Source organism: Condylostylus longicornis, unplaced genomic scaffold, assembly GCF_029603195.1.
Source record: "Condylostylus longicornis isolate FDR11 unplaced genomic scaffold, ASM2960319v2 ptg000006l, whole genome shotgun sequence".
Lineage (NCBI taxonomy): Eukaryota > Metazoa > Arthropoda > Insecta > Diptera > Dolichopodidae > Condylostylus > Condylostylus longicornis.
The window spans coordinates 155,919-179,643 of NW_026577975.1; the positions used below are offsets into that span (position 1 = coordinate 155,919).

Sequence of the window (23,725 nt, forward strand, 5' to 3'; positions counted from 1 at the left end):
TTTGTTTCCCTACTACGTAGAAGAGCGTTCCTACCGAAAACGGGAAATCCAAAATTTGGTGCCATCATATAGTCTTCCTTATTTTTTGCAGTTTGGTCGGTAATATAAATCACTTCCATTCAATTTGTTCGATTATTAATATTAAAGATTTTAAATGGTAATAAATTTTAAATAACAACTTTTAAAAGACCCGTAAAATCTAACCAATCAATTGAAAAACTGAATTAAGAATAATAAATTATAATTTAGGGAAGAGAATGAATAAAACATTTCTATATACTCGTGCATAGTTACGTAGCATATTAAGTAGTAGTGTTAAATCTGTTATATTAAAGAATATATAGATTTAGTATTTAATAAATTAAAGTTTCCTTATGTATAAATAATATTATAATCACCTTCTATCTCTTACATACATGCTTAAATTTTTCTTTGGAAGACAAAATCTTATAATTAAATGATTTATTATATAGGGTTGGACATGGATATTGTAAAATTTATATACACACGCTTACATAAAAATGTAAAGGTTCTTAAAAATTTTCTTTAACAAATTTACAAGAAATTTGGATTCGATATCCCAATTTTATTATACTTAAAATAATTCTTTAATTAGTAAACGTTTTCATTCCCATTTAATTTTTGTTTTGATGAAAAAGGTTAAAATAACTTTTTTATATTTAATAATGGGAGTGCCATAACAGGGAGTGTTATGAAAATAAGCCTTATAGAGGTATAAATTCTACTGTTATAACAGTGCTGTTGTGTCGTTTATTTATCTGGTAATGTATTTAAACTGTAATATTGTCGACTGTATTTAATGGAAATCGAAAACTAAGTTAGGACAACATACGAGGGCTGTCCCAGAAGTAAGTAGCCTAACCAAGAAAACACAAAAATTTTGAAAAAAAAAATAAGCCTGGCAGAAAGCCCTATCATTTTAAGGATTAACTTTCACACTTTTATTTTATTTTGTTTTTTCTTTTCAGATTACCGACTATTAATAGTGAAGCTTTTCAGTAAATTTTTAATATGGATAAAATTGATCAGCGTTATGTCATTTAATATTTTTATTTGAAATGTCTTAGTCCAGCCGGTATCAAAAGTGAACTAGATTCTACACTAGGGGAGTCTGGTCCCTCATATGCAATGATTAAAAATTGAGTAGCGCAGTTTAAACGTGGTCGTACGAGCTGTGAAGATGAACGTCGCACTGGTCGACCAAATGAGGTCACCACGCCAGAATAGGCTACTTAATTCTGGGACAGCCCTCGTAGTTCCATAAGTACATGGTAATGAATTCTGAAATTCCCTGGTACCTCATTTCACCTTTTAAGATAGTTGACAATTAACATTCTATTATTTTTGTTATCAACTTCGAATCAACTTGATTCGCTCAGTGTATTTTATTTATATTTGATTTTGTTTCGTGAGAGAGCTGGATAGGCTTTTGTAATTTGGACGTATGTATTGAAAATGAACTCTCCAAAGTGAATGACATTTCCTGTTTAGCGATTATAAATGAGCGAGCACTCTGTTTACCTTTGATTTAGTACATCAGTAGGTAAGAGTTTTGGGACAGTGTGTTGCAAATTCTAGGGCGCTTGCAATTTCGCCCATTTTTTCTAAAATTTCTAATGAAAAAACACTTTGTAGTAATCGCAGTATTACCGTTATTCATTAACTTGAATTCACTCTGTATCGAATTTAATTTGTATCGCAAACTAATTTTACCAAAATATTAGAAAAAAACCTTACAATTCACATTTCTTAAATATTCTTTTAAAAATATTGACCTATAATAATTAGTTAATATTAAATGGAACACACCATTCAAATAAATTCCATATATGTATGTACGAGTACGAGTATATATGAAGATTTCTGTATATATTCCAGAGTGAAACTAATCAGTTAATAACATTTTGTAGATAAAGGTACGTGACTTTTACGAAAATAGAGAAAAACTTCATTATTCTATTATACAAGAATTTTCCCTTCTTTTCTATTGTTCTTGTTTATTATAACTTTTATATATCCTTATTATCCTGTATATTAAATAACCGTATATGTATAACAAAAGTTAAATTTCGAGCTTCTTTTAATATTTTTTATATAGACCTAATAAAGTATGTTAAATATTTGGAATATGTGATTCAATACCTTATGTTCTTATGTAGGAGATTGTAAATTTCAGAAGAGAAGAATACGGGAAAGAAGCTGTTTCACCTCCTACCAACTGCTGCAACCCATTCCAGTGTAGTACATAAAATGAAATACAAAATCCTAAAAGAAATCTGTGGCAAAAAATAAAATTCTTTAAACATCTTACTTATATCCTTTTATTGGAAAATATTTTGGTTTTCTAAAAAAAAATTATATTTTTTCTCTGGTTTTGTTTGTTTTCCTTGTTGTTTTTCTACTGAAAACCTCAAATCAAATAAAATATAAAAACATAAAACAAAAATCAGGAACATAAAATAAAAATGTATTGGGTATATGGCACATATGTTTGATAAATTCAAGTTTTCTCTTTTTTTATCCTTTTAAATTCACTGTCCATCATTTTTATCATCATTTATAAAATTATGTCACCTGATGATTTTCTTTATATATACTCGATTCCGTTAAAAGCCTTTGTATATAGAAGCTATATATATTGAAAAATATTGAAAAAGTATAACACAGAAGGTATACACCTATGTGTGTTACATTTAGATTGTGTTTTCAATGAGCACGACAGTATTTTTAGCTTGCGAGTACAATGAACTATGTTCATAACATTTTCTCTTTCATTATTATAGTTTAATTCAGTTTTTCGCAACCTATTTAATTGTAAATGACATGGTGTATATAATATATAGAAAATATATTAAACCTTATGTCGGGCGCCATTTTCTGTTTCAGGTTTAATATGGTGTAAATGACGAAAAGTTGTATCAATTTCTGGTATAGCAGTACGTATCTGACTGCCTGTCCAGGATTTCAACTTGGGATACATCATGTGCACCCAGGAGTTGCTGAAAGCTACCTTAGAAAAAATTTCGAAAACCTATGAAATTTTTTGAAAATTCTTAAATTTTCTAGGTTTTATTTACAAAATTGAATCACACTCATATTTTTTCAGTCATTTTCAATTTTTCGTTATTGTTTTGACTTCAGTAACCAATGACTTTCAATACTATCCGACCGTTGTGCCTTCCAATGTAATCCGACATTTATAGATTTCCATATATTTGTGTTTTATAAGTAGGTTTTCATTGAGCTTCATTGAACAAAATACGAAATAGGTAGTATTTGAGGATAAAAATAACTTAATTGGGTAATAATTATGACGTCACCGACAAGTTTCAACAAATATGGATAAAGCTTTAATTATTTAGCTGTACTTTAGAATATAACTGTATCCATACACTTGTAACTATAAAAACATGCCATTTATATAGAAAGCTTTATAATTAAGTAGAAATGGAAAGCTTTGTAGTTAACGAAAATGGCAACACTGCGTGTAGAAAATTTAAATTTAATTTCCTATTTTAGGTAACCACAAAAAGCTCTCAATTTAAAAATATTGAAGAGAAAATATTTCAAGGATGATATTCTAAGAATTTTTTTTATAAGACGGCCCTAGATAAAATACAAGTTATTGAAAACTATTGATTCGTAGCAAAGTATAGTCCAACCCCGCTACTTGAACATTTTATAACTTGAAGTTATTCTCTTTAATTTTACGTTCTCAAACATTACCTTACTCGAAATTTTACGTTTCCAAATTTACTCAATGATATTTCCAGTTCTCAGTGTGAAAGCTCCACTGTAATATTGCAAGGGGCTAGATTAGCTTTGGTCAAAGGCGTGAAAGATAATAGTTACGCATTTTGTCCTAAGAGAAATCTTTTGTGTAAAATTTCCTATGACCTCAATAGAAACCTCAATTATGAGTGACTCCTGAGTTATTAAACCAAAATTACTGCAAATTATATTGCTTTTCCAATTTTTTGAAAGTGACGGCCACTTTATATACGTAAAACCTCAATATCACGTAATATTATATTTCTTTTATGGAATATTAAATAGACCATATATTACAATTATTTAAATATAAAAGACCATCGGTATACAAAAGAAAAATTTATCAAAGGAAAATCAAACTATTCAAATAGAATTTCAAAAAAAGAATTCTCTTATTCAATAGATAAAATCAATAAAAAATTGTGTCATTCGAAATCGTTAATGCATGCAGCATGTTAAAATAAAAATATTATATTTTTCTCACAATGGCACGATTATTAACAATTAGGTCGTCTGATGCTTCTGCACTAATAAAAACTTTTTCAAAAACACTATCCAATGCCATACAAAGGATATTTCATTAAGATGAAAGATAAAAGATTAGAATGCCTCAAAATTTCATTGTGTATCTGGAAGAGTTAAGATTGTATTAGTGTCGCTACAGTATCACTTAGACATAGCGGAAATTCAATGTACCAGAACTTTTTCCGTATGAGAGTTGCCTATGGTTTAAAATTGTGAGAATTAAATTAAACATTGCTTAGAATATTATGAGAAAGGCACATTTTTCACAAAGTTTCATAAAGAATCCTGCGAAAAATTGCTTCAGACACTGTAGATTATTGGAAAATTCCTGCAAATTCCAAACTTGATTCACTTGGACTGCATAAATACTAACACAAATTTCATATTCATATAATTTATTCTTATTATTTTTGTTTTTTTTTTTTAAAGTATTTAAATTTTCTAAAATGATCGATTAATAAATATCTTGTATTTTTTGACTCCTTCTTTATCGGCCTGGATTTTTAATATTATTTCGGTTATAATGTAAATTTTGATGGGGTTTTATTTAAAAGTTCTTAGATATTAACACTTTTTATTACAATTACTGTTAGTTGATGGATTAGTATTATTACTATTACCACCACTATTATTGCACATATTAACACCAGATGCGACTTGTGTCAATTGATGATGATTACTTTGATTTGGAATACATTTTTCGGTAACAGTTTCTTCAGTTTTTTTAACGAACACAGTAACAATTTCTTCCACGAATTGTGATGGCGGTGGAGCATAATTTTCGACATCTGCATAAGTTGAATAACGTCCATATGGTGGATTTTTACGTGTTAATGATTGCAACTGTTGTTGCTGTTGTTGATGACTAGTATTACTTGTTTCATTAGTACCGTTATTTTCTTTTGTATTACTAGCCGAAGATGAATTAGTAATACTACCCGTATTACTATTATTTGAATCTCTACTTCCAATTTGAATTTTTAATGCTGGTTTTGGACCTACAGTATCCAAATAACCATATCCGAATCCATAGCCACCAAATGCTTTTGTCGTCAAATTATCCCATGATTTAGGTTTACTAACACAAACTGGTGTCTGATAAATCTGATGAATTGGCTGAATCTGAGCTGGTCTTAAGCATGCTGTATAACGTTGTTGATAAATTGTGCTTCCCTGCTGAGTAAACTGATGACTTTTCTGACCTGATGCTTGAGTAATTTGCATTTGGTGTTGTGCATTTTGACCGCTACCTTGTTGTTGAAGAGTGGATTGACGGGATTTAGTAGAAGGTTGCCGTGAGTTTCCTTCACTTTGGGGATCCCAATATAATGTATCAGTACTTAAAGATGTTGTGTATGATGCAGAATCGCCTGGAACAAAATCGCTAGACGTACAGCTATGTAAACTGCAGTGACTAGCCAAATTTGCTGATAAATTAAAATACTTAGATCTTGATGAATTTGATGCAACAGAATGTTGATTTTGTAAACATTGATGTTGTTGTTGTTGCGTTGGTTGTGGCTGTGAACTATTACTTGGTTGTACATGATGATGATGATGATGATGGTGAGTAGATGTTGGATTGTTTCCGCCAGTAGTAGTTCCACTAGTACCGGTAACATCTGGAGAAGCATGTGATTGTGATCTAGGTCTTTGACGTTCTTTACCATCTTTGTCACGATGTTTATGCTTATGGTGATGATGATGATGTTCTTTCGAATTTCTAGAACGACGTCTAGTTGGCACACAATGAGCAGCACAGCACGGACTACTGGCTAAATCATAAGCATCTAAGCTTGTGTTATCTTCACCGCCATTAGCTTTATCAAATGATTTTCTTCGGCCTAAGCAAGGGTTACAAGAATGACCATGGCAGTGTTGTTTAACAGATGATTTACGATTGGAAGAATTTCTATTAGAATGATCATGTTTCAATTTCACAGATGGATCTTCATTTTGTTGCATTATAGCAGAATTTGAAGAAACTGTAGCATGATCACACGTACTACATGGTGGGATTTGTATTTGTTGTTGCTGTTGTGGTTGTTTTGTTGTTTGTTGTGATTGAAATGCTTGATGCATTATTCTATCATTTGTTTGATGATCAATATTTCGAAAGATGTCAGCTCCATCTCTCGTTAAAATATAATGACATTCCGTTGGACTTCTTTGCGGTCCAACACTAATAAAATATTCACCACTACTATTAGATGTGGATGGTTTAAGAACATAACGATAATGAGGATCAATATACTGATATGTGACAATATATTGATCTGATGGTTGTTGAACTACAACTTGTTGTTGATCTCCTGATTGTGGCTGTTGTCTACGTTGTTGTTGTTGTATTAAAAGTTGTTGAGTTCTAGAATTACCAACGTTTACAACATCTTCAGTAGATATTGCTGGCCTATATAAAATTGGCAACTGAACTTCATCTTCATTCGTTGTTTCATTATCTTGTATAGAACCAGTTGATATTCCTGCTACTGTACCTTTTTTACGTGCTGGTAAACTGTGTGTTTTCCATTTTCCAGATAATAACTGACGTTCTTGTAAACATGCTTTTTCTAATTCACTAATTTTATCTTGTAATTTATTCTGTAAATGAATATAACGCATATGAAGAGCAACCTAAAAATAAATAATGTTAATGTTTAATGCCGTTTCTTCGGATCACTTCATTTATTATACAGATTTTTTTCTTACCTTTCTAACACAATCTTCGAAAAGTACAACCATTCGCATTCTATTATCACATTTTTTAATTATTTCAACTAAAGTCTTATGATCAGCCTTTTCCATATCAATACCATTAATTGATAATATAACATCACCTTCACGCATTCCAGCTCTATATGCAGGACCATCATATTCAACTGAATCAACATATGTAATCATTTCAATTTCCTGCTCTTTTCGATAATGAATGCCATAAGTTTGCAATGTAAATCCATAACTATTTTTTTTCTTTTCAATAATGATTGTCCTTCGACGCCTATCCTCTTCTGGTTGTGTTGCTGTAGCATTTCGATCTGATTTGATTCGTTCCAAAGATTGAGTTTGGATTGCCTAAAAAAATTTAAAATAAAGTAATTTATCTATATTAATTAAGAATATTTCATATTTAAAAATTCTGATATGATTTTTATTCCTCTAACACAGAAAAAGGTTTGGCGCCAATACGAACGAAATATTTTGTGAAAAAAATGTAAGAGGAAATATGAGAAATTTCCTTCCAAAAATAAATTAACCGATAAATAATAGTATCTTTTGCAAAAAATTTTTTCATTGTAAAGCCTCCATCTTGTGGAACATACAATGGAAACCGTCGATGATTGAAATAAATAACAACTGAGTAAAAGAGATCAGTTAAGGCTTATTATTGTGGTTTGAAATACTTAGAATGAAATTACAATTCGATCTATCCTATCATTGCCTTCCTTTCCTAATTCATTGCCTTAGATACCTTCATATCTAGGGGAATTTGCTTCAACAACATTAATAAATCTACCTTTCCAATAACTCACAAATTGAAATTAATTTTTACAAACCCATATTTTTTAAACGTTTTCATTTAATGAGATTAAATTTGGTGTGATCATTAATTTTCCTTTTAATTTATTCACGAGATTTATTAAGGATACTCACACCAATATTTTCCTTTTCAGAAATAAAGGAAAAATTATTCATTTCGTTAGAAAAATCTTTCCTTTTTAAGGCTGACTTTCATCAAGCCTTAAAGAAAAAACAAAATATCCTTGTATTCTTTCTGTTTTTTTTTTTTTTGTTTTCTTGGCATTTATAGCTTCCTGAATGCTCTTTTGTATTTTTACTTTTTTTTCATTTTTCATATTTTAATAATTTATGAGTTCAAAAGAGTAAAGATTATCAAGACTATCATTTAATGCCAATCCCTTTAATAGTGTTCTTATTTTTTTTTTCTATTATTTGATTCGTCTCCTTCATACATGACATTTATATCCTTTTATCCTTATTATATTTTTGTTGACTTTTCATTCCTATTTCTTTCATTATTATTTCATATCCCCGCAGGATACTTTAACTATTTTTTATTTCCTTTCTTCTTATTTTGTTCCTATTTAGGTATAGGTACCTACCTATTTATTTTATGCATGCAAAGCTATTCAGATATTTTGTTCTTAATTTTATGAGTGAATGTCAAAATAAATGGTACAAATATTATAGAAGAATAAATAGGAGAATTGTTTTTTTTTTTAATTCTTCGATTTATCATATAGAAGAATAAGAATTTAGAATAGAGAATTTCTTTAAGAGAAATATATAAAAACAAAATGTAAATTAAAGATAAGAAAATTGAATGAAAAGCAAAAAGAAAAATGATTATTGTAATTTGAAACCAATTATTCTGCTGTTAATTTTTGGTATAAAGAAGTAGAGACGAATTAATATATTACAAAAATTTGAAGAAATGTAAACACCGGGCAAAATACCATATGATTTACGACGCAAGTTTCCCAAATTTCAAATATAAACTCTAATTTCAAATATAAACAACTATAGCCTTTGTTTCTCAATTATTGCTCCCAACTTTTGCCAAAAACATCAACTTTCTGTTATCAATTTCTGTGACATTGCATATTAATTTCTGTAACATTATGTCGGAGCTCTTTTATATCTAAAATACAACTGCAGTCGTCTATTTTTTTAGAAATTATGCGCTTAAGCTCATTAGGGGTAATTATGTGGATCTAAATCTTTGTCAGTTCTAGACTTAATACCAAATTAAATTGTACTATATTTTATAACCAATTGATTAAGTCATCTCGGAAATCTGGGAAATGATGTCAATATTTCTATATCATTCAACTAAAACTAATTTAAAAAAAATTTTCTATATTTTACAAATAGACATGATTTAATTAAAGGACCTAAGGAAAAAATTATTATTACGACCTTGTTTCATTAAATTGTATATAATTAACTCGTAAATTACCTGTATACCGTATATACTCTAAGCCCATTTCACTTATACAAGAAATTCTTTTTGATCATTATGCATATAACAGATTTATATAAATTAAGTGAACTGACCTATATTTTCTCTCTTTTATATTATTAAAATAATTTTTCTTATGATTCTTTTGACATTCTAGCTTTTCTAAATTATACAGGTTAAGATTTCTTTCAACAATTTTTCTTCATATATACTAGCATAGCACATATATATTTACATATTTATAACATTTTAGGTTATTTTTTTATCAACATTTTTTATGTTAAAATTTGCATATTTTTTTTTTTCCACATTTCTTTCACATGACATCTTTTTAAGGATTCAATGAGATTTATTCAAATTTATTTGTATAATTTATTGTCTATATTAAATTCCGGAAGAATTTATAATAGTACAGTGTTTATGTATAAGTAAGTGGGTTAGGAATCTTCTTCGAATAAATTTTATTTTGTCGTGACAATAAAATCTATAACACCACATATAGATAAAATATTGTAGTTGCAAACAATTACAAACAATATTATCAAATCCCATTTGGGGGAGAGGGAGACGATAGCAATAATAAAAATCTCATTATTTTTATTATAAAATGCGACAAATAAATTTTTAGAATTCATTATTCTAAATATAACAAAAAAGCCAAAATAGAAATTCACACGCAAAAGCAAATTTAATGAAATTAAGTCCTCAATTCCCTCAAGAAAAAATATCATAGTGGACGAATATAAAAGGACATTAACACTCTAACTAACCAGATTTTCTTTACGCAATGATAATTTAAATTGAAATTCTACTTATTCTACTTATTATGTGTATATATATGGATTTAGAATTTAACACAATTATATTATATAATCCAAATATAGAAAATAGAATATAAAAAAAAAACTATAATAAAAAGAAAATATAAAAAAGAATAATAGAATTAAAGTATTTATCAAGGATATTCCAAAATAATTATATAGATGGTATAGAATTCAATTACATTATATATATATATAGACGAATTTATAACAATATTATAAATATAAATAGAGAATTTTATAATAAAATTAATACGAGTAGCATATTTTACTTATTTTAATTGGTTTGTGTTATACCGGAAAGAATAAAGAGACTGAGTAAATGATAAGCGTTTATGGTGATTTGCATTTTCATTTTGTTATTCATTATTCAAGAATATGAAATTCGAACCAATAACAAAAAAAAAAGAAAAATACGAATGTGAAATTCTGTTATACAGATGTGATATTCTGCTATTCAAAGGTAAAATTCTGTTATACAGAGGTGAAATTCTGCTATTCAAATGTAAAATTCTGGTTAACAGGGGTGAAATTCTACTATTCAAAGGTAAAATTCTGTTATACAGAAGTAAAAAATTGTTATACGAGGGTCAAATTCTATTATACCGAGATGAAATTCTGATATTCAAAGGTAAAATTTTGTCATACAAAGATAATATTCTGTTATACAGGAGCGAATTCTTCTGCTATTCAGGGTAACATAATAAAATTTTTACCTCTGTTAAACAGAGGCAATATGCGGTTATACGAAGTTGAAATTATGTTATATAAGGTCAAAATTCCGATATTCAAAGATAAAATTTTGTTATACGAAAGTAATATTCTGTTATACAGGAGTGAATATTCTTCTGCTATTCAGGATAATATAATAAAATTTTATTATAAAGCTAGAATTGAACTTCATTTCAAGATTAAACACTGGTCGGACACTTATATATAACACTTTAAGTATATAACTTATTATATTCTCAAAAGCATATCTCCCTTTTCCATTTTAGACAGTTACTTAGTAATTCAATAATAAGAATATGTGCCCCCCTCACTCTGCTCTTGCATAATAAACGAATACAATTTCGCCTAAAAATATGCTAATATATTTTGTATATCAAATAAAATCATAATTTTACAATAAACTTTTATAAAAATTTTTATATGTATATAATGTATTGTGTACCTACCTTAACACCAATATCCAATTCATCATCACTACTTGCATCTGAACTTTTTTGTCTATGACGATAATCACGTCCTAAACTACCTGGTAAACTACCAGTTGTTGTTGTTGTATGATGAGTATTATTATTACTATTACTATTATTTATTGTATTATTATTATTTGTATTATTATTACTATTATTATTATTATTACTACTGCATCCTGGCACATTACACGTTTCCGAATCCATTATATTCTATATACATATACAGGTTAATCTCTCTTAATTTCTTTAATATTCTTTATAAAAAAAAATGAAGCACAGATTTCAAATATAATCATAGATTATTTATAAAATTTGATTTGGTATGGTTTTGCTCTCATCGGGTATATTGGAAAAAAAAGAGGAGCATATAAAATAAAATATTAAAGAACAAAATAATTCTGTTATCCTTGTTCCGTTTCCCTATTTTTTTCTTTTTATGTGTGTCTTCTGGTTTTCTTTGGAATATTTGATATTGGTTTTTTTTTTTTATATATTTTTTGGCATTTAACAAATTGCGGTTTTCTTTAGAAATTTTTTTTTTTTTCTTTCTATAATATTAAAAATCTCCCTCATACTACATATGTATGTATGTATGTAATACTATAATTTATGTATGCATAAATTTTGGTGTTTATATTATATCTCATTTATTTATTGTATGTATGTATGAATGTAATATTTTGCTTGGTACCCGCTCTCGTTCCGCTACTATAATTTTCTTCTTATTATTATTTTGTTCTTTATACTTATGTGTCATACTACTACTCTCTTATCACAGTTCTCATTTATTATTATTTTGTTGTTCTTAATGTTATTCTGCTCAATCTGGGTTTTTATATTTTTATTATTATTTTCTTTTAGTATTTCTTATTCGAATTTAGTTCTCTGTCTCTTCTTATAATAATATTTTTTTTTGCAAATATTTTTGTATTTATATATATTTATGTATATATATATTTCTTCATACATGTAATATTTATTCATTTGGGGTTATATAGGATTGCTGCTGTTTTGTCCTTTACATATTATATTCTCTTCTATGGTTGTAATATCGTAATATATAAAAGTTATACACGATAATATTTATATGGAGTACAAAGTAGGTATAGAAGTTTGTATACGTTGATTAGGAGATTGACATAGAAAAAAATATTTAAGAAAATGTTAAAACAAAAAAAAAAGGAGTATGTATGTCCTTCTTTTAGAGTATGTGGTATGAAAATTTATAATATGAAAATTTTCTTATATTCTATGGGTTTGTTTGTTTTTTTGTTGCTGTTTTTGTGTTTTTTGCAATATTTTCTCTCCTTTTCTTTTCGTTTTTGTTTTATAGCCTTGTTGTTTTTGCTTCTAATTTATCTTGTTCTTTTACTTTCTTGTTGCTTCTTTTTTTTTTGTTTTAATACTGGTTTTGTTATTATTATTATTGTTGTTGCTGTTGCTGGTTGGTGTTTTTATTATTGTAATTCTACATATTTTGTATTACATGTTGTCGTTTTATTTTTTGCCAATTTTACATTTGTTATACAAAGGAGTATAATAATTTTATATATATATATATATTTTACGTTTGATTCTTATTTCATATTCCTTTTAATTTATATATATATATATATATATATATATATATATATATATATTGATTTTTACATTTGATATTTCATATATCCTTTCTCCCTCTCTATATATATAAAGGTTATATATGTATATATATATATGACATATTATACCTTCAATATTAAAAATAATGCATACACAGCAATAAAATACAAAAAAAAAAAAATTCAAATTTAAAAGCAAAATTTTATAATATTATGATATTATAAAATATATCAAATATAACAAATAATTTTTTTTTTTTTTTCAAAATAATTTTTAGTATTTTCCGAGCCAAAAAGAGTCTTTTATTATAATATCCATTTGAATAGAACTTCTTATAAAATATCTAAATTTTATATCTTGCACTAAATCCGAAATCTATAATAATAATAATTTTTTTATATCCAAATATTCAAGCATTTTTTTAACGTGTATATAATAGATTATCTACTTTTATTACATTCATATATATATATTATATATATATCATATATTATGGGGTATAATTACATTTGCTATATATAAGTTTGTTATATATACTATTTGTATATGCATATAATTATAAAATTTGAAATAAAAATTGGCTTATATATCTTTGGTTTTTGTTTATTTTTTTTTTTTTTAAAAAGCGTTATAATAATTTTAGCAATAATATTTTATACTTAACTTATATATATATATATATTAAAATTGTTTTGTTAATATCAAATATTTCACATAATTATTTTTTAATAATTTTTTTTTAATGAGTAAATGTCTGGTAATATTACAAATTTAGCACTCTTTCACATATATATCATGTTGATATATATAATTATATATATATATATATATATATATATATATATATATATATATATATATATTTTAAATGATAAGAAAATGGAAAAACAAAAATTTCTTTTAACAATATTGTCAGCAAAAATAATTTATGGCCTTTTGTTATATATTATATATTTTATTATATATTTTTAGTACTTAAATTAAATAATATTATTGGAATAATAATTATCTTATATATTGGCATGAAATTAATTGTTTTTTATTTATTATTATATATGGACTTTTTGTATACACACATAATCATAATAATTTTTTTATTTTCATAAGAATTTTATATTAAGAGAAAAAAATATACAATATTTTTTCTCTGTGTATATTAAAGAAATTGCTTTCATTTTCTTGTTTTGTAGTTAAAAAAAAGAAATTATTTTATTTTATATTAAAAAAATTATTAATAAAAGATCACAATATTGCACTTTAATATTTTAATTTTTATTTAGTATAGCTGCGATATTTTGTCCAGTATAATAAAAATAGAACAATTTTTTTTTTTACATATAAAATTTATAAGACGGCTGACATAAAAGTGTTATATTTTTTTTTTTTTAAAGTGTCCTGGTTTTTTTTGCTCTCCTTTTTTTTAGTTCTGATTATTTTATAATGTATAGACCGATTAAATATTAAAATTATTATTTACATAATTATCTTATATTATAATTTAAGATTTAATACAAAAAAAAACAATAAAAAAAACTTGGAAACTTAATTAAAATAATTTTATTTTAATTTTATATTTGCTGAAGAAAACATTTTTTTTTTACTGCTTATATGTGTTGTATTTTTGTTGTATAGTACCGAAATAAAGACAGAAGAAAAAAAAATTTTTTTTTTTAACAATAATTATGCATTTTTTATTGTCAATTCTGAATATTCTTCTACCTTTTCTATTCTGATAAGAAATATAAACTGAGCATGTCCCAAAAAAACATAATTATTATTTTGTAATTTTCAATAATATTCTTATAATATTAAGCGACATCTGTATTTTAATAGAAAAATAACATACAGAATGATAAGAAGAAAATTAAGTTCCGAATATGAATGGCAGGCTAATAATTTTTAACTATTTGTGCGGCATCTTTATGGTCTTTATGAATAAATTAAATTAATTTTATTGAATAAGGTAGCGACATCTAAACAGTTTTATGTGAAATAAGTTAATTATGTATTGTGTATGCAATTTTAATTATTGAAATGAAAAATAGGATTGCTTTGTTATAGGCTGTGTTAATTTAGTAAATTCTATCGTAAGCTCGTCACCTTCCTAGTTGAACCCAATGATGCAAGAGTCTATGGCATAGTTAGACATTTTAGGTTGTGTTAATTCAGTAAATTGCACAGTAAATTCTCGTCATTCACCTGGTATAATCTAATGTCGTATGAAACTGAGGCGTGGTTATCTTGAATATTATGTACCGGAGTTATAATCATACTCGGAGTGAAGTAGGAGCAAAAAAAAAATTAGTATATTAGGTGAAAATGACCCATTATGTATGTATGTATGAAATATTGAAATTATTGTTAAAAATTTAATTAAAAAATTTAATTATAAAATTTTACTAGTATATAAGCTAGATTTACAATAAAATGTCATTTTCTACGATTTCGGCTTTGTAAATTTATTTTAACTAGAAATTTGCATAATATTTTGTTTTTGCTTTAACAGATTAAATTCCCTGGTGATCACTGGTGGTAACATAAAAATAAAATTTTCGTAAGTACCAATAAATCGCCGCCAGGCAAATTTAAAATGATTCATAGTTAATTTTTAATACCACCAATCGTGGTAGATTGATTAAGGTTAGTAGCAGTTATATTTTAACAGCTTTGTAGCATTATTTGTTGTATACCTAATGTATTTTAACAGTTATTAAAGCAAACTGTACATTTTTGAGTAAAAATAAATTAGTATTTTAAATATTTTGTATTTCTGATCTAGTAGTGAAAAAAATTAAAAAAAAAATTCTAGAATTTTTCAAAATTTAAAAAAGTATGTAATTTTTTTTTTTAAAAAATGTCAAATTCTTAATGACAATAAAATTATTAAAAAAAAAAATTAAAAATTGTAAATTTATTAATTTTAAAATCAAAATTTCTAGTGAATTTTAATGTCTTCAAATCTGCTATTAAAATTGAGATTTTTATACAAAATTGATCGCTAACATAATGTCGCCAGAGTGACAGTATAACAGTTTTTGTTCAACATTGAAAAATACCAAATTTCGATTAAAAATAACCACCTTCTTAGAAGACAACACCAATGTTCGCCGTTATTTGATCTGAGAACTAGAGTCAACTAGGCAAAAGGTAAAGGTAAGCGGAACCTTTTTCTAATTATTCTATAAAAAGTTACTGTTTACTTGCTTTATATTATTTGCAACTAGCCTTGTAACATTGTAACAAAATCTTAATGTTCTATAATTAGAATTCTTTCTTTCAAAGAATTTTCGGAAACATTTTGTTATAAGGTTGAATTAATTTAAGAATTACACAAATTTTAATTTTAATTTTCGAGTCTTTTGGGATTGCATCAAGAAACATTTGACCATTAGTACAACATAAAGTCAAGTAACAAAAGTAGCATGGCTTTATTAGAATTCAGTCCTTTTGCACAAAAAAAAAATTAAACAACACGTGCCAGGATCAAAAATTGAAAACAAATGGCACGATACAATTTTAATTATTGTCCTATTAATAGAATCTTTAAAAAATATTTCTTTCTTCTTTACAATATTTCTTTTCTTTCAACATAAATTCAAATTGGGAAACATTTTTATTACAATATAACAAAAAAATCTGTTCGGCAAGCAAAAAAAAAAAACAGCCTAGTTATCTTCCATATCAAGGACACAATCATGTATAAAATTAAAACGCAACAAAATTTTCAATTTTACCCCTAAATATTAAAGACATAAATTAGGTATAGTATAGATATAGACCTACAAAGGCGCACATCCCTATATTATAAAAGATAAACAGCTGCGCAATTTTTAACCAGTTGTTTTTTTTTTCTTTCTTGCTTATTGTATTGGGCAACAGCGAAACAAAAATGTGATTTCAATTTCTATACCATTCCGTTTATATTTACTTATATACAATTATAATTACTGGTATAAATGTGTGAATTGTGTGTTCGTGTATGCACTAATATTGTACTTTTGCAAAATATTCCAAAAATTCCAAATAAAAAATATAAATACCTAACTCTTATACTTATACATTCAAAATATTATCCGGTTTAGTTTTGTCAATATCGGTTAATAATTTTACTTGTTTTTATATTGTTGTTTCCTTTTATCATAACCTTCCATTTCCCCATAATAGTAACAAGAGAACTATAATAATATACATACTCACATATGCATGTATGTATGGTGTTAAAGTAACTAAAACGAAAGCTGATCGCAATAGCAAAACAAAAAAAAAACTCAAAAATCCAATAATGAATTCAAGAGATTAAATCTGAGTATGCCATTCGGAAATCGGAACACGAAGGTATTGAATTAAAAAAAAAAATGGAGAGATAATGAATAAAAGTGAGAGAACGAAATAGTGATTAGGGAAAAACAATATTATTATTTTTAATATGTAGTATAATTACAAAATGAATGCAAATTGTGTAGATTTTGATACAAATTTCATTCTTCAAATGTGAATTCATTTATACGTCGCTTTAAGATGGTATACTTTTGAAAACGCTCTCATTTCCCCCATGAAACTTCTCTCATAAAGGTTTTAGATATTACTCGTATTTTATTCCATTTTAAAATTGTAAATCTAGTTTTACGTTATGTTTTTTAAGAATAAAATGACATTTTCAAAAACTCCGCAAAAAATACAGAAAATGAGAAAAATTCAAAATTTCTGCATAAAATATATGCGCGCGTATTACTTGTCATTATTGGGATGAAGAATCAAGTCCAAAATAAAGAGTCAATTGCCAGATTATAATCAAATTGACAATAATATTGAATGACAGTCTGTCAATGCACCATCGAATCAATAAATTTCTCTATTTCCTTCATTGATATACTATTTTTATATATTACATGATATTTATTTAAATCTACAAAAATAAGTAAATTTGGTTATACAATCTACGAATTAACTAACTATTCAGAAAATTGTTCTGCGAGAGTATCAAAATTTACAATAAGTGCACTCACTAGTTTATTCTGAATTTAATAAAAGGAGAGAGAATTCAATAAAACTAAAGAGGTGAAAAAGACAATAATGAAATTTTTTGATGGTATTGAGCTGCTATTCCAAATGACCGTCAAACAAACAAACCAAAACAAATAAAAATCACTTAGAAACATATTGGCACTGATTAAGACTGGATAAATTTTTGAAATTTTAGCAATTCTCTCAATGAATTTTGAGTGAAAAATTTAAACGACAAAAAAAAAATATTTAAAAAAAAAAGCAAGAGAGATTTGAGTAATATTGAGAATTTCATAAAATAAAGGTGAGAAAAATGAGAAAACATGATCACATGAGAAAACAATGCAATGCAATAAAATTATACACCAAACCAAATATACTGCCGAAAAATGCTTATTCATAGGTAAATAATAATTTATGCTGATTTAAAAAAAAAACCAGGTGATTTCTGTTTTTTTACTCACATATATGTAGGTGAATATACTTACCTACATACTTCTATGTGTATAACGAAAAGTTCATAATATTGGTCAGTGGTGTATTTCTGTTTCGCATGTTATTGACCGACGACTTTTCAAGAAATTTTTTCAAAAAATTGTTTCAAGAGTATTTGAAAACTAGAATAAATTTTTGTTTGCTCATACTTGAAGGTCTGTAAAGCAGTACACGATTTCGTTTCGTATATAACAGTTTCCAATTTAAATATTTTAATTTATTCGTGGTCAAGAGCTTCCTATATAAAATGTTTACTTAAGTATAATACTTACAAATTTTGAAATATACTCTCCGATTCTATAAGAGAAATTAGAAAAATTTTTTAAATAAGCTCACTGGCAGAAATGAAAAACTGCACTTTTTGAACTTCTTGTTTCATATTAAAATTTTTCGGCAAAATTTACGAGTACCTTCCTTTAAACCATGTCTGTCCGACTAATGGTTTATAAAACATAAAGCTTCATTACAAAGCCTTATAAAAATAAATAAGATCAAAGGTCTTGAATGATTATGATTTATTATGAATGATGAATGTTTATGATTTATTTTTATTGTATGATTATGATATTTTGATCACAAATTAAAAATATAATCAAACAAATTTTTAATGAATCATGAATAATAATGATTACTTAAGCCACTCGGATGGGGACGCACAATAGATCGTTATATGTGGTCGCGGTGCACTGTTGCCCCTGTTGTACAAATCTAAAAATCTAAGCCCGTTATATGCATATATCCACGTCAGACCATAATATCATAGTACTCGAAATCTTCTCATAATTTATACATATTTATTTTTTTTAAAGCACAGTTAGTAGGAACAACAGAAAACTGAAAAAATACAACACTGATACTGATATCAAGTATTAGAGTAAGAGAACGAGAACAATTTTTATAAAATTCAGTAATCAGTATTTGCACCGATACGTACAATGCATAAGTATTAGTGAATTCAGGTATAAAATTTAGTCATAAGCAGTGTTCCCACTCGGTAAAAACAAAATGTATCCAATTTCGAGAAAAAAATGTATCCAAAATGTATCCAACCTCGTAAAATAGCATTATTATAATAAGTCGTCTTATTTTGTACAAATTAACCCATAATTAATATTAATTTGCTTTATTCCACAATATGAGTTTTGTTATTTATAGTAAATTCTTTAAGAAATCACATACAACTTCTATTATATTTTAAATGTTAAGGTCAGAAAAAATATATGCATATATGCCTTCTGTAGTTGTTGAACTATGCGGTAAAGACGATTGACCATGAAAACGGACAAATTTGCTTAGAATAGTCAGCAAATAACATTTATTGGAGATAAAGCAACTTCGCGGTTTAATATTAGCAGCATTTCAACTGTTTTGTAATATTTATTTAGTGTTTGAAAAAAAATGTATCCATATTTCAGCAAAATTTTAAAATGTAGCCAATTTCGGCATTTTAGCAGATTTGAGTATCTTTGTATCCAAGCTCAAATTTAAAGCAAAAATGTATCCAAATGGATACAATTGTATCCAAGTGGGAACGCTGGTCATAAGTATATCGTACATATAACAAAAATAAAAACGATCGTAAGAATAAGAAAAACAGAAAAGAGGAGAGAGGAGAATAATCATTATTTGTGATTTGTGAATTATAAAAATATCACCTTTTTCAACATTCGCATCGGATTCACAAAACAAACATACTTTAAAACGCTTATAAAAAAAAAATCCGCAATTTAAAATTCTGAATTTGAAATCCAGGTGAATTTACTGAGAGCGCTATGAAGAGAAAAAAGAGAGAGAGAGAACTTATTTGTGATGAGAGAATACGAAAAGAGAGATTTTTGTTTTTGTAAAATTCATTTTTGTAATTTCATTTTTTGTATTAATGAAAATGTTAACGAAAATCCAGAAACAATAATGAGAAAAAATAAAAATAGAAAAAACGAAATTAGTAAAATCAGTAAAAATTAAAAGTAAAGTTGGTTATAAATAATTAGTTAAGAAATGGACGTCATAAGAATCGGTTGTTTATCAAAAATATTAAACGAATTTTAAAAAAAAAATTTAACGTGATCGCGGATTTTTTTTTCTTTTCTTATTTTTATTTTTTTTTTTACTTGAAAACATTTTATTTATGTGTTTTTTTTCTGTTTAATTCATGCAAATTCTAATTAATCAGTTTCTTGTTAAAGAATATTGAATCAGTTGGGAAATTTTTTTTTTCTTAAAAAATAAAATTGTTGTAACAAAAATTTTAAACTGTTAAAATAAAAAATAAATTGTTAATTTAATAAAAAAAAAATTTCAAATAAAAAAAAATCGAGTTTAATTTTATTAATTTTTTCATTAATTTTTGAAAAAAATATTAAAAATTTTTTAAATGTTTTTTTAATAAAAAATAATTTTTTATAATTTTTTACGATCAAAAATGCTATTATACAATTTATATTTTATAGCATAATTACAAAAATTTTCGTGAATTTTTTTTTTAATTTCTGATTTAAATTGAAATTATAAAAAAAAAAAATTTAAATTATAACACTTTTAAAAAAAAAATAATTGGTATATTTGTGAAATCTAAAAAAAAAAATAATAAAATTTTAGAATTTTCGGGATTGATCAGTCATTTTGGATATTTTATTTTTATTAATACCGTTTCATATTAATTAATTAAAGAGACCCTGTCTAATAAAGGTATTTTCTATTAATTAAAGAACAGACTAAGGAGACCGCAAATATATGGGACTCAATTCAGAATATAGTAAAATAAATGTATATAGTCACATCACAAGGAATTCAGAAGAACGGAAATAATAAATACGATATTTAAAAAGGTATGTAACAAATTTTAAAATATTTAGAAATAAATTAAAATAATAATGATCGTGATGAATAATAATAATTATTAATATTAATTAATATATAATTAAACACCGTTAAGGTTAATTTATTTTTAAATATAAATATACCTATATATATCAGAGTGTATAACAGTTTATTACTAGATATATATATACATATATATATGAAAAATGAATCTGATTTTGATTTCCTCCGGTTTTCCTTTCTAATGCCATTAATTATTGTAAATAAAAACTCTTATAACCTATGAATATATTTATACCTTAACTGTTATATATATTATAGGTGATAGGATATATATACTTATAAGTGATTTTTCTTTTTTGATATCACATAAATTATTATACAAATTTTCGATTCTTTTTTAATTATTTTGTTACACGCAATCATTAATTTTTATTTTAATTATTTAATTAAATATTAATTTAAAAAAAAAAAATAAAGAAATTTTTTTTTTTTCAATAAATTTTTATTTTGTTTTTTGGACTTTTCTTATAAGTATATATACGTACAATATAAAAATTTATAACCTAAAAAAAAAATGATAGTAACAAAATTTAATTGTTATACTAGTGTATATATATACATATATAACAAAATTTACGCTACAAAAATTATAATCTAGTATATAAGAAAATGCAGAAAATATAGAAAAAAAAAAAATATTGTGTATATTTTTAATCATTGATTTCATTCGATCTATATAAAATTACTTTACTTATTTATTCCCTCTTCTATACGGTAACAAAATATCAGTAATTATATATTTACACAGATATATTGTGTTATACATATATATTACAGGTATATATACTCGTAGTTACGCTATATAAGTGGTATGATATTACGCAGTAGGAAATATGAACCAAAAAAAAAACATACATAAGTAAAAACAAAATAATTTATTTCCGATATTTTTCAAAATTTTAATACTCGTATAAATAATGGGAGCGTATATATGAATATACGTTTTAAGATTGTATAACAGTTGCATTTTGTCCTGATTTGTTTGGAAATATAGTTTGAGCGTTGGTTTAACATTGAGATTCTTATTCTATAGAAATATATTTCCAAACATATAAACTTTTCAGATGTAAAGCACTTTTAAATATACCAGCCTGTTTCAGAGAGAAGTTGAGAAGGTAACTTGCATACATTTATAACACACAATGCATCTATTCTGCCTTATGTAAAAGAAATAGAAATATCAAATACGTAATAAGTATAATTAAATTAACAAAATAATATTTTTACTTTCGTATAACAGAATTCCCATATAAAATTAAAGTGTTTCATTCAAACTATATTCACAAAATACACCGAAATAGTTTAAACTGTTATATAATCTCTTTAATTTTACATAATAATGCGAACTATACTTCGTTTCATATTAATTAATTCGGGTAGTTATTTATGAAAACTAATTTATTTACAGCTCATTACAGTTAATTTCACCAAATACTTTATTGTAATAATTTATTGTCAATATCAAAAGTATGATTGAGTTCATTTCCATGATTACAACTGCAGTTTCAGTCCATTGTTTCAGCTATAGGACTTTAGTTCTATTGCAGTGTAGTTCTAAGTACCAACTAGAATTAGAACAATATTATTTTATTTATTTCAAAATATCAAATTGTTATAATCTAAAAATAATATCCTTTTAATATAACAGATTTTTCTGTTCTATAAATTTTTTTTTTTTTTTGTTCTTTTATAATTTTCAAAACTAAAATTAACTTGTTATTTAAAATATTGTGTTCGATTTGAACACAATATGCTAAATAACAATATGTCAGTGTGTTTGTAACTTGAGTTAATTAGATTTAATCGCCATATTACTTATAAATTTTCTGCCATGACTGTGTATATAAATAGAATTTGTTATAATCTTCTTTTTTAAGTATTAAAAGTATAATATTCTTAGAGATGAATCATTAAGAAAATATTTTAAAAGCTGTGTATTACAAAAAAAAATATTATTATTGCGTCTTATCTTCTATAGTATAAAACTTAAATAATACTTACTTATACTAAAAGATAAATTAGTTTTATATTGTGTTAGAATGTTAAAAATATTAAATATAACAAAAATATTGTATTATGAAGAGCAAACTATTCTAAAATTTATTTTTGATTAACAATTTAATTAACACAATTAAAAAATATTTAATTTTTTTTTTTCGTATTAAAATGTTGTATAAATAAATAAAAATATACAACATTAAGTATGTATGTATGTAAACTGAAATATGTTAAGAATTAGTGAAACATGGTAAATTGTTTATTTTAAAAAAATTTTTATTTACATAATAAATTTAATAATATTATTTAACAACCTGTGCTATTTATTTGTTAGTTATTAGTTTAATACATGATCGTTTACTTATACTTGTATACGATCGTGTATACCAGTTTATCAAATGTCACACGTTTTGTAAATTATA

General features: G+C 25.3%; 2 protein-coding genes across 2 annotated transcripts in view; one reads left to right on the forward strand and one right to left on the reverse strand.

Moving 5' to 3' along the window:
- Positions 1-4,744: 4,744 nt before the first annotated feature.
- On the reverse strand, positions 4,745-12,956 carry LOC129617569 (putative mediator of RNA polymerase II transcription subunit 26). The gene is made up of 3 exons (XM_055532741.1): positions 11,298-12,956; positions 7,027-7,389; positions 4,745-6,951 (listed from the first exon to the last, which is right to left on the reverse strand). Exons 1-3 carry the CDS (start codon positions 11,523-11,525, stop codon positions 4,882-4,884), a joined length of 2,661 nt encoding a protein of 886 aa, XP_055388716.1. The 5' UTR covers positions 11,526-12,956; the 3' UTR covers positions 4,745-4,881.
- Positions 12,957-20,965: 8,009 nt separating this feature from the next.
- LOC129617661 (probable serine/threonine-protein kinase DDB_G0282963) overlaps positions 20,966-23,725 on the forward strand; it is a 76,146-nt gene continuing 73,386 nt past the window's right edge. The window contains exon 1 of the mRNA XM_055532779.1: positions 20,966-21,250. The gene's annotated coding sequence lies outside the window, so the exon portion shown is untranslated. The remainder of the gene's footprint in view (positions 21,251-23,725) is intronic.

Bases quoted from the DNA above. Each gene is read 5' to 3' on its own strand.
- LOC129617569 (XM_055532741.1), bottom strand. From the start codon at position 11,525: ATGGATTCGGAAACGTGTAATGTGCCAGGATGCAGTAGTAATAATAAT. The intron at 7,390-11,297 runs GTAGGTACACAA...AAATTTTTTTAG, and splicing joins AATTGGATATTGGTGTTAAG to GCAATCCAAACTCAATCTTT. The intron at 6,952-7,026 runs GTAAGAAAAAAA...ATTTATTTTTAG, and splicing joins TCGAAGATTGTGTTAGAAAG to GTTGCTCTTCATATGCGTTA.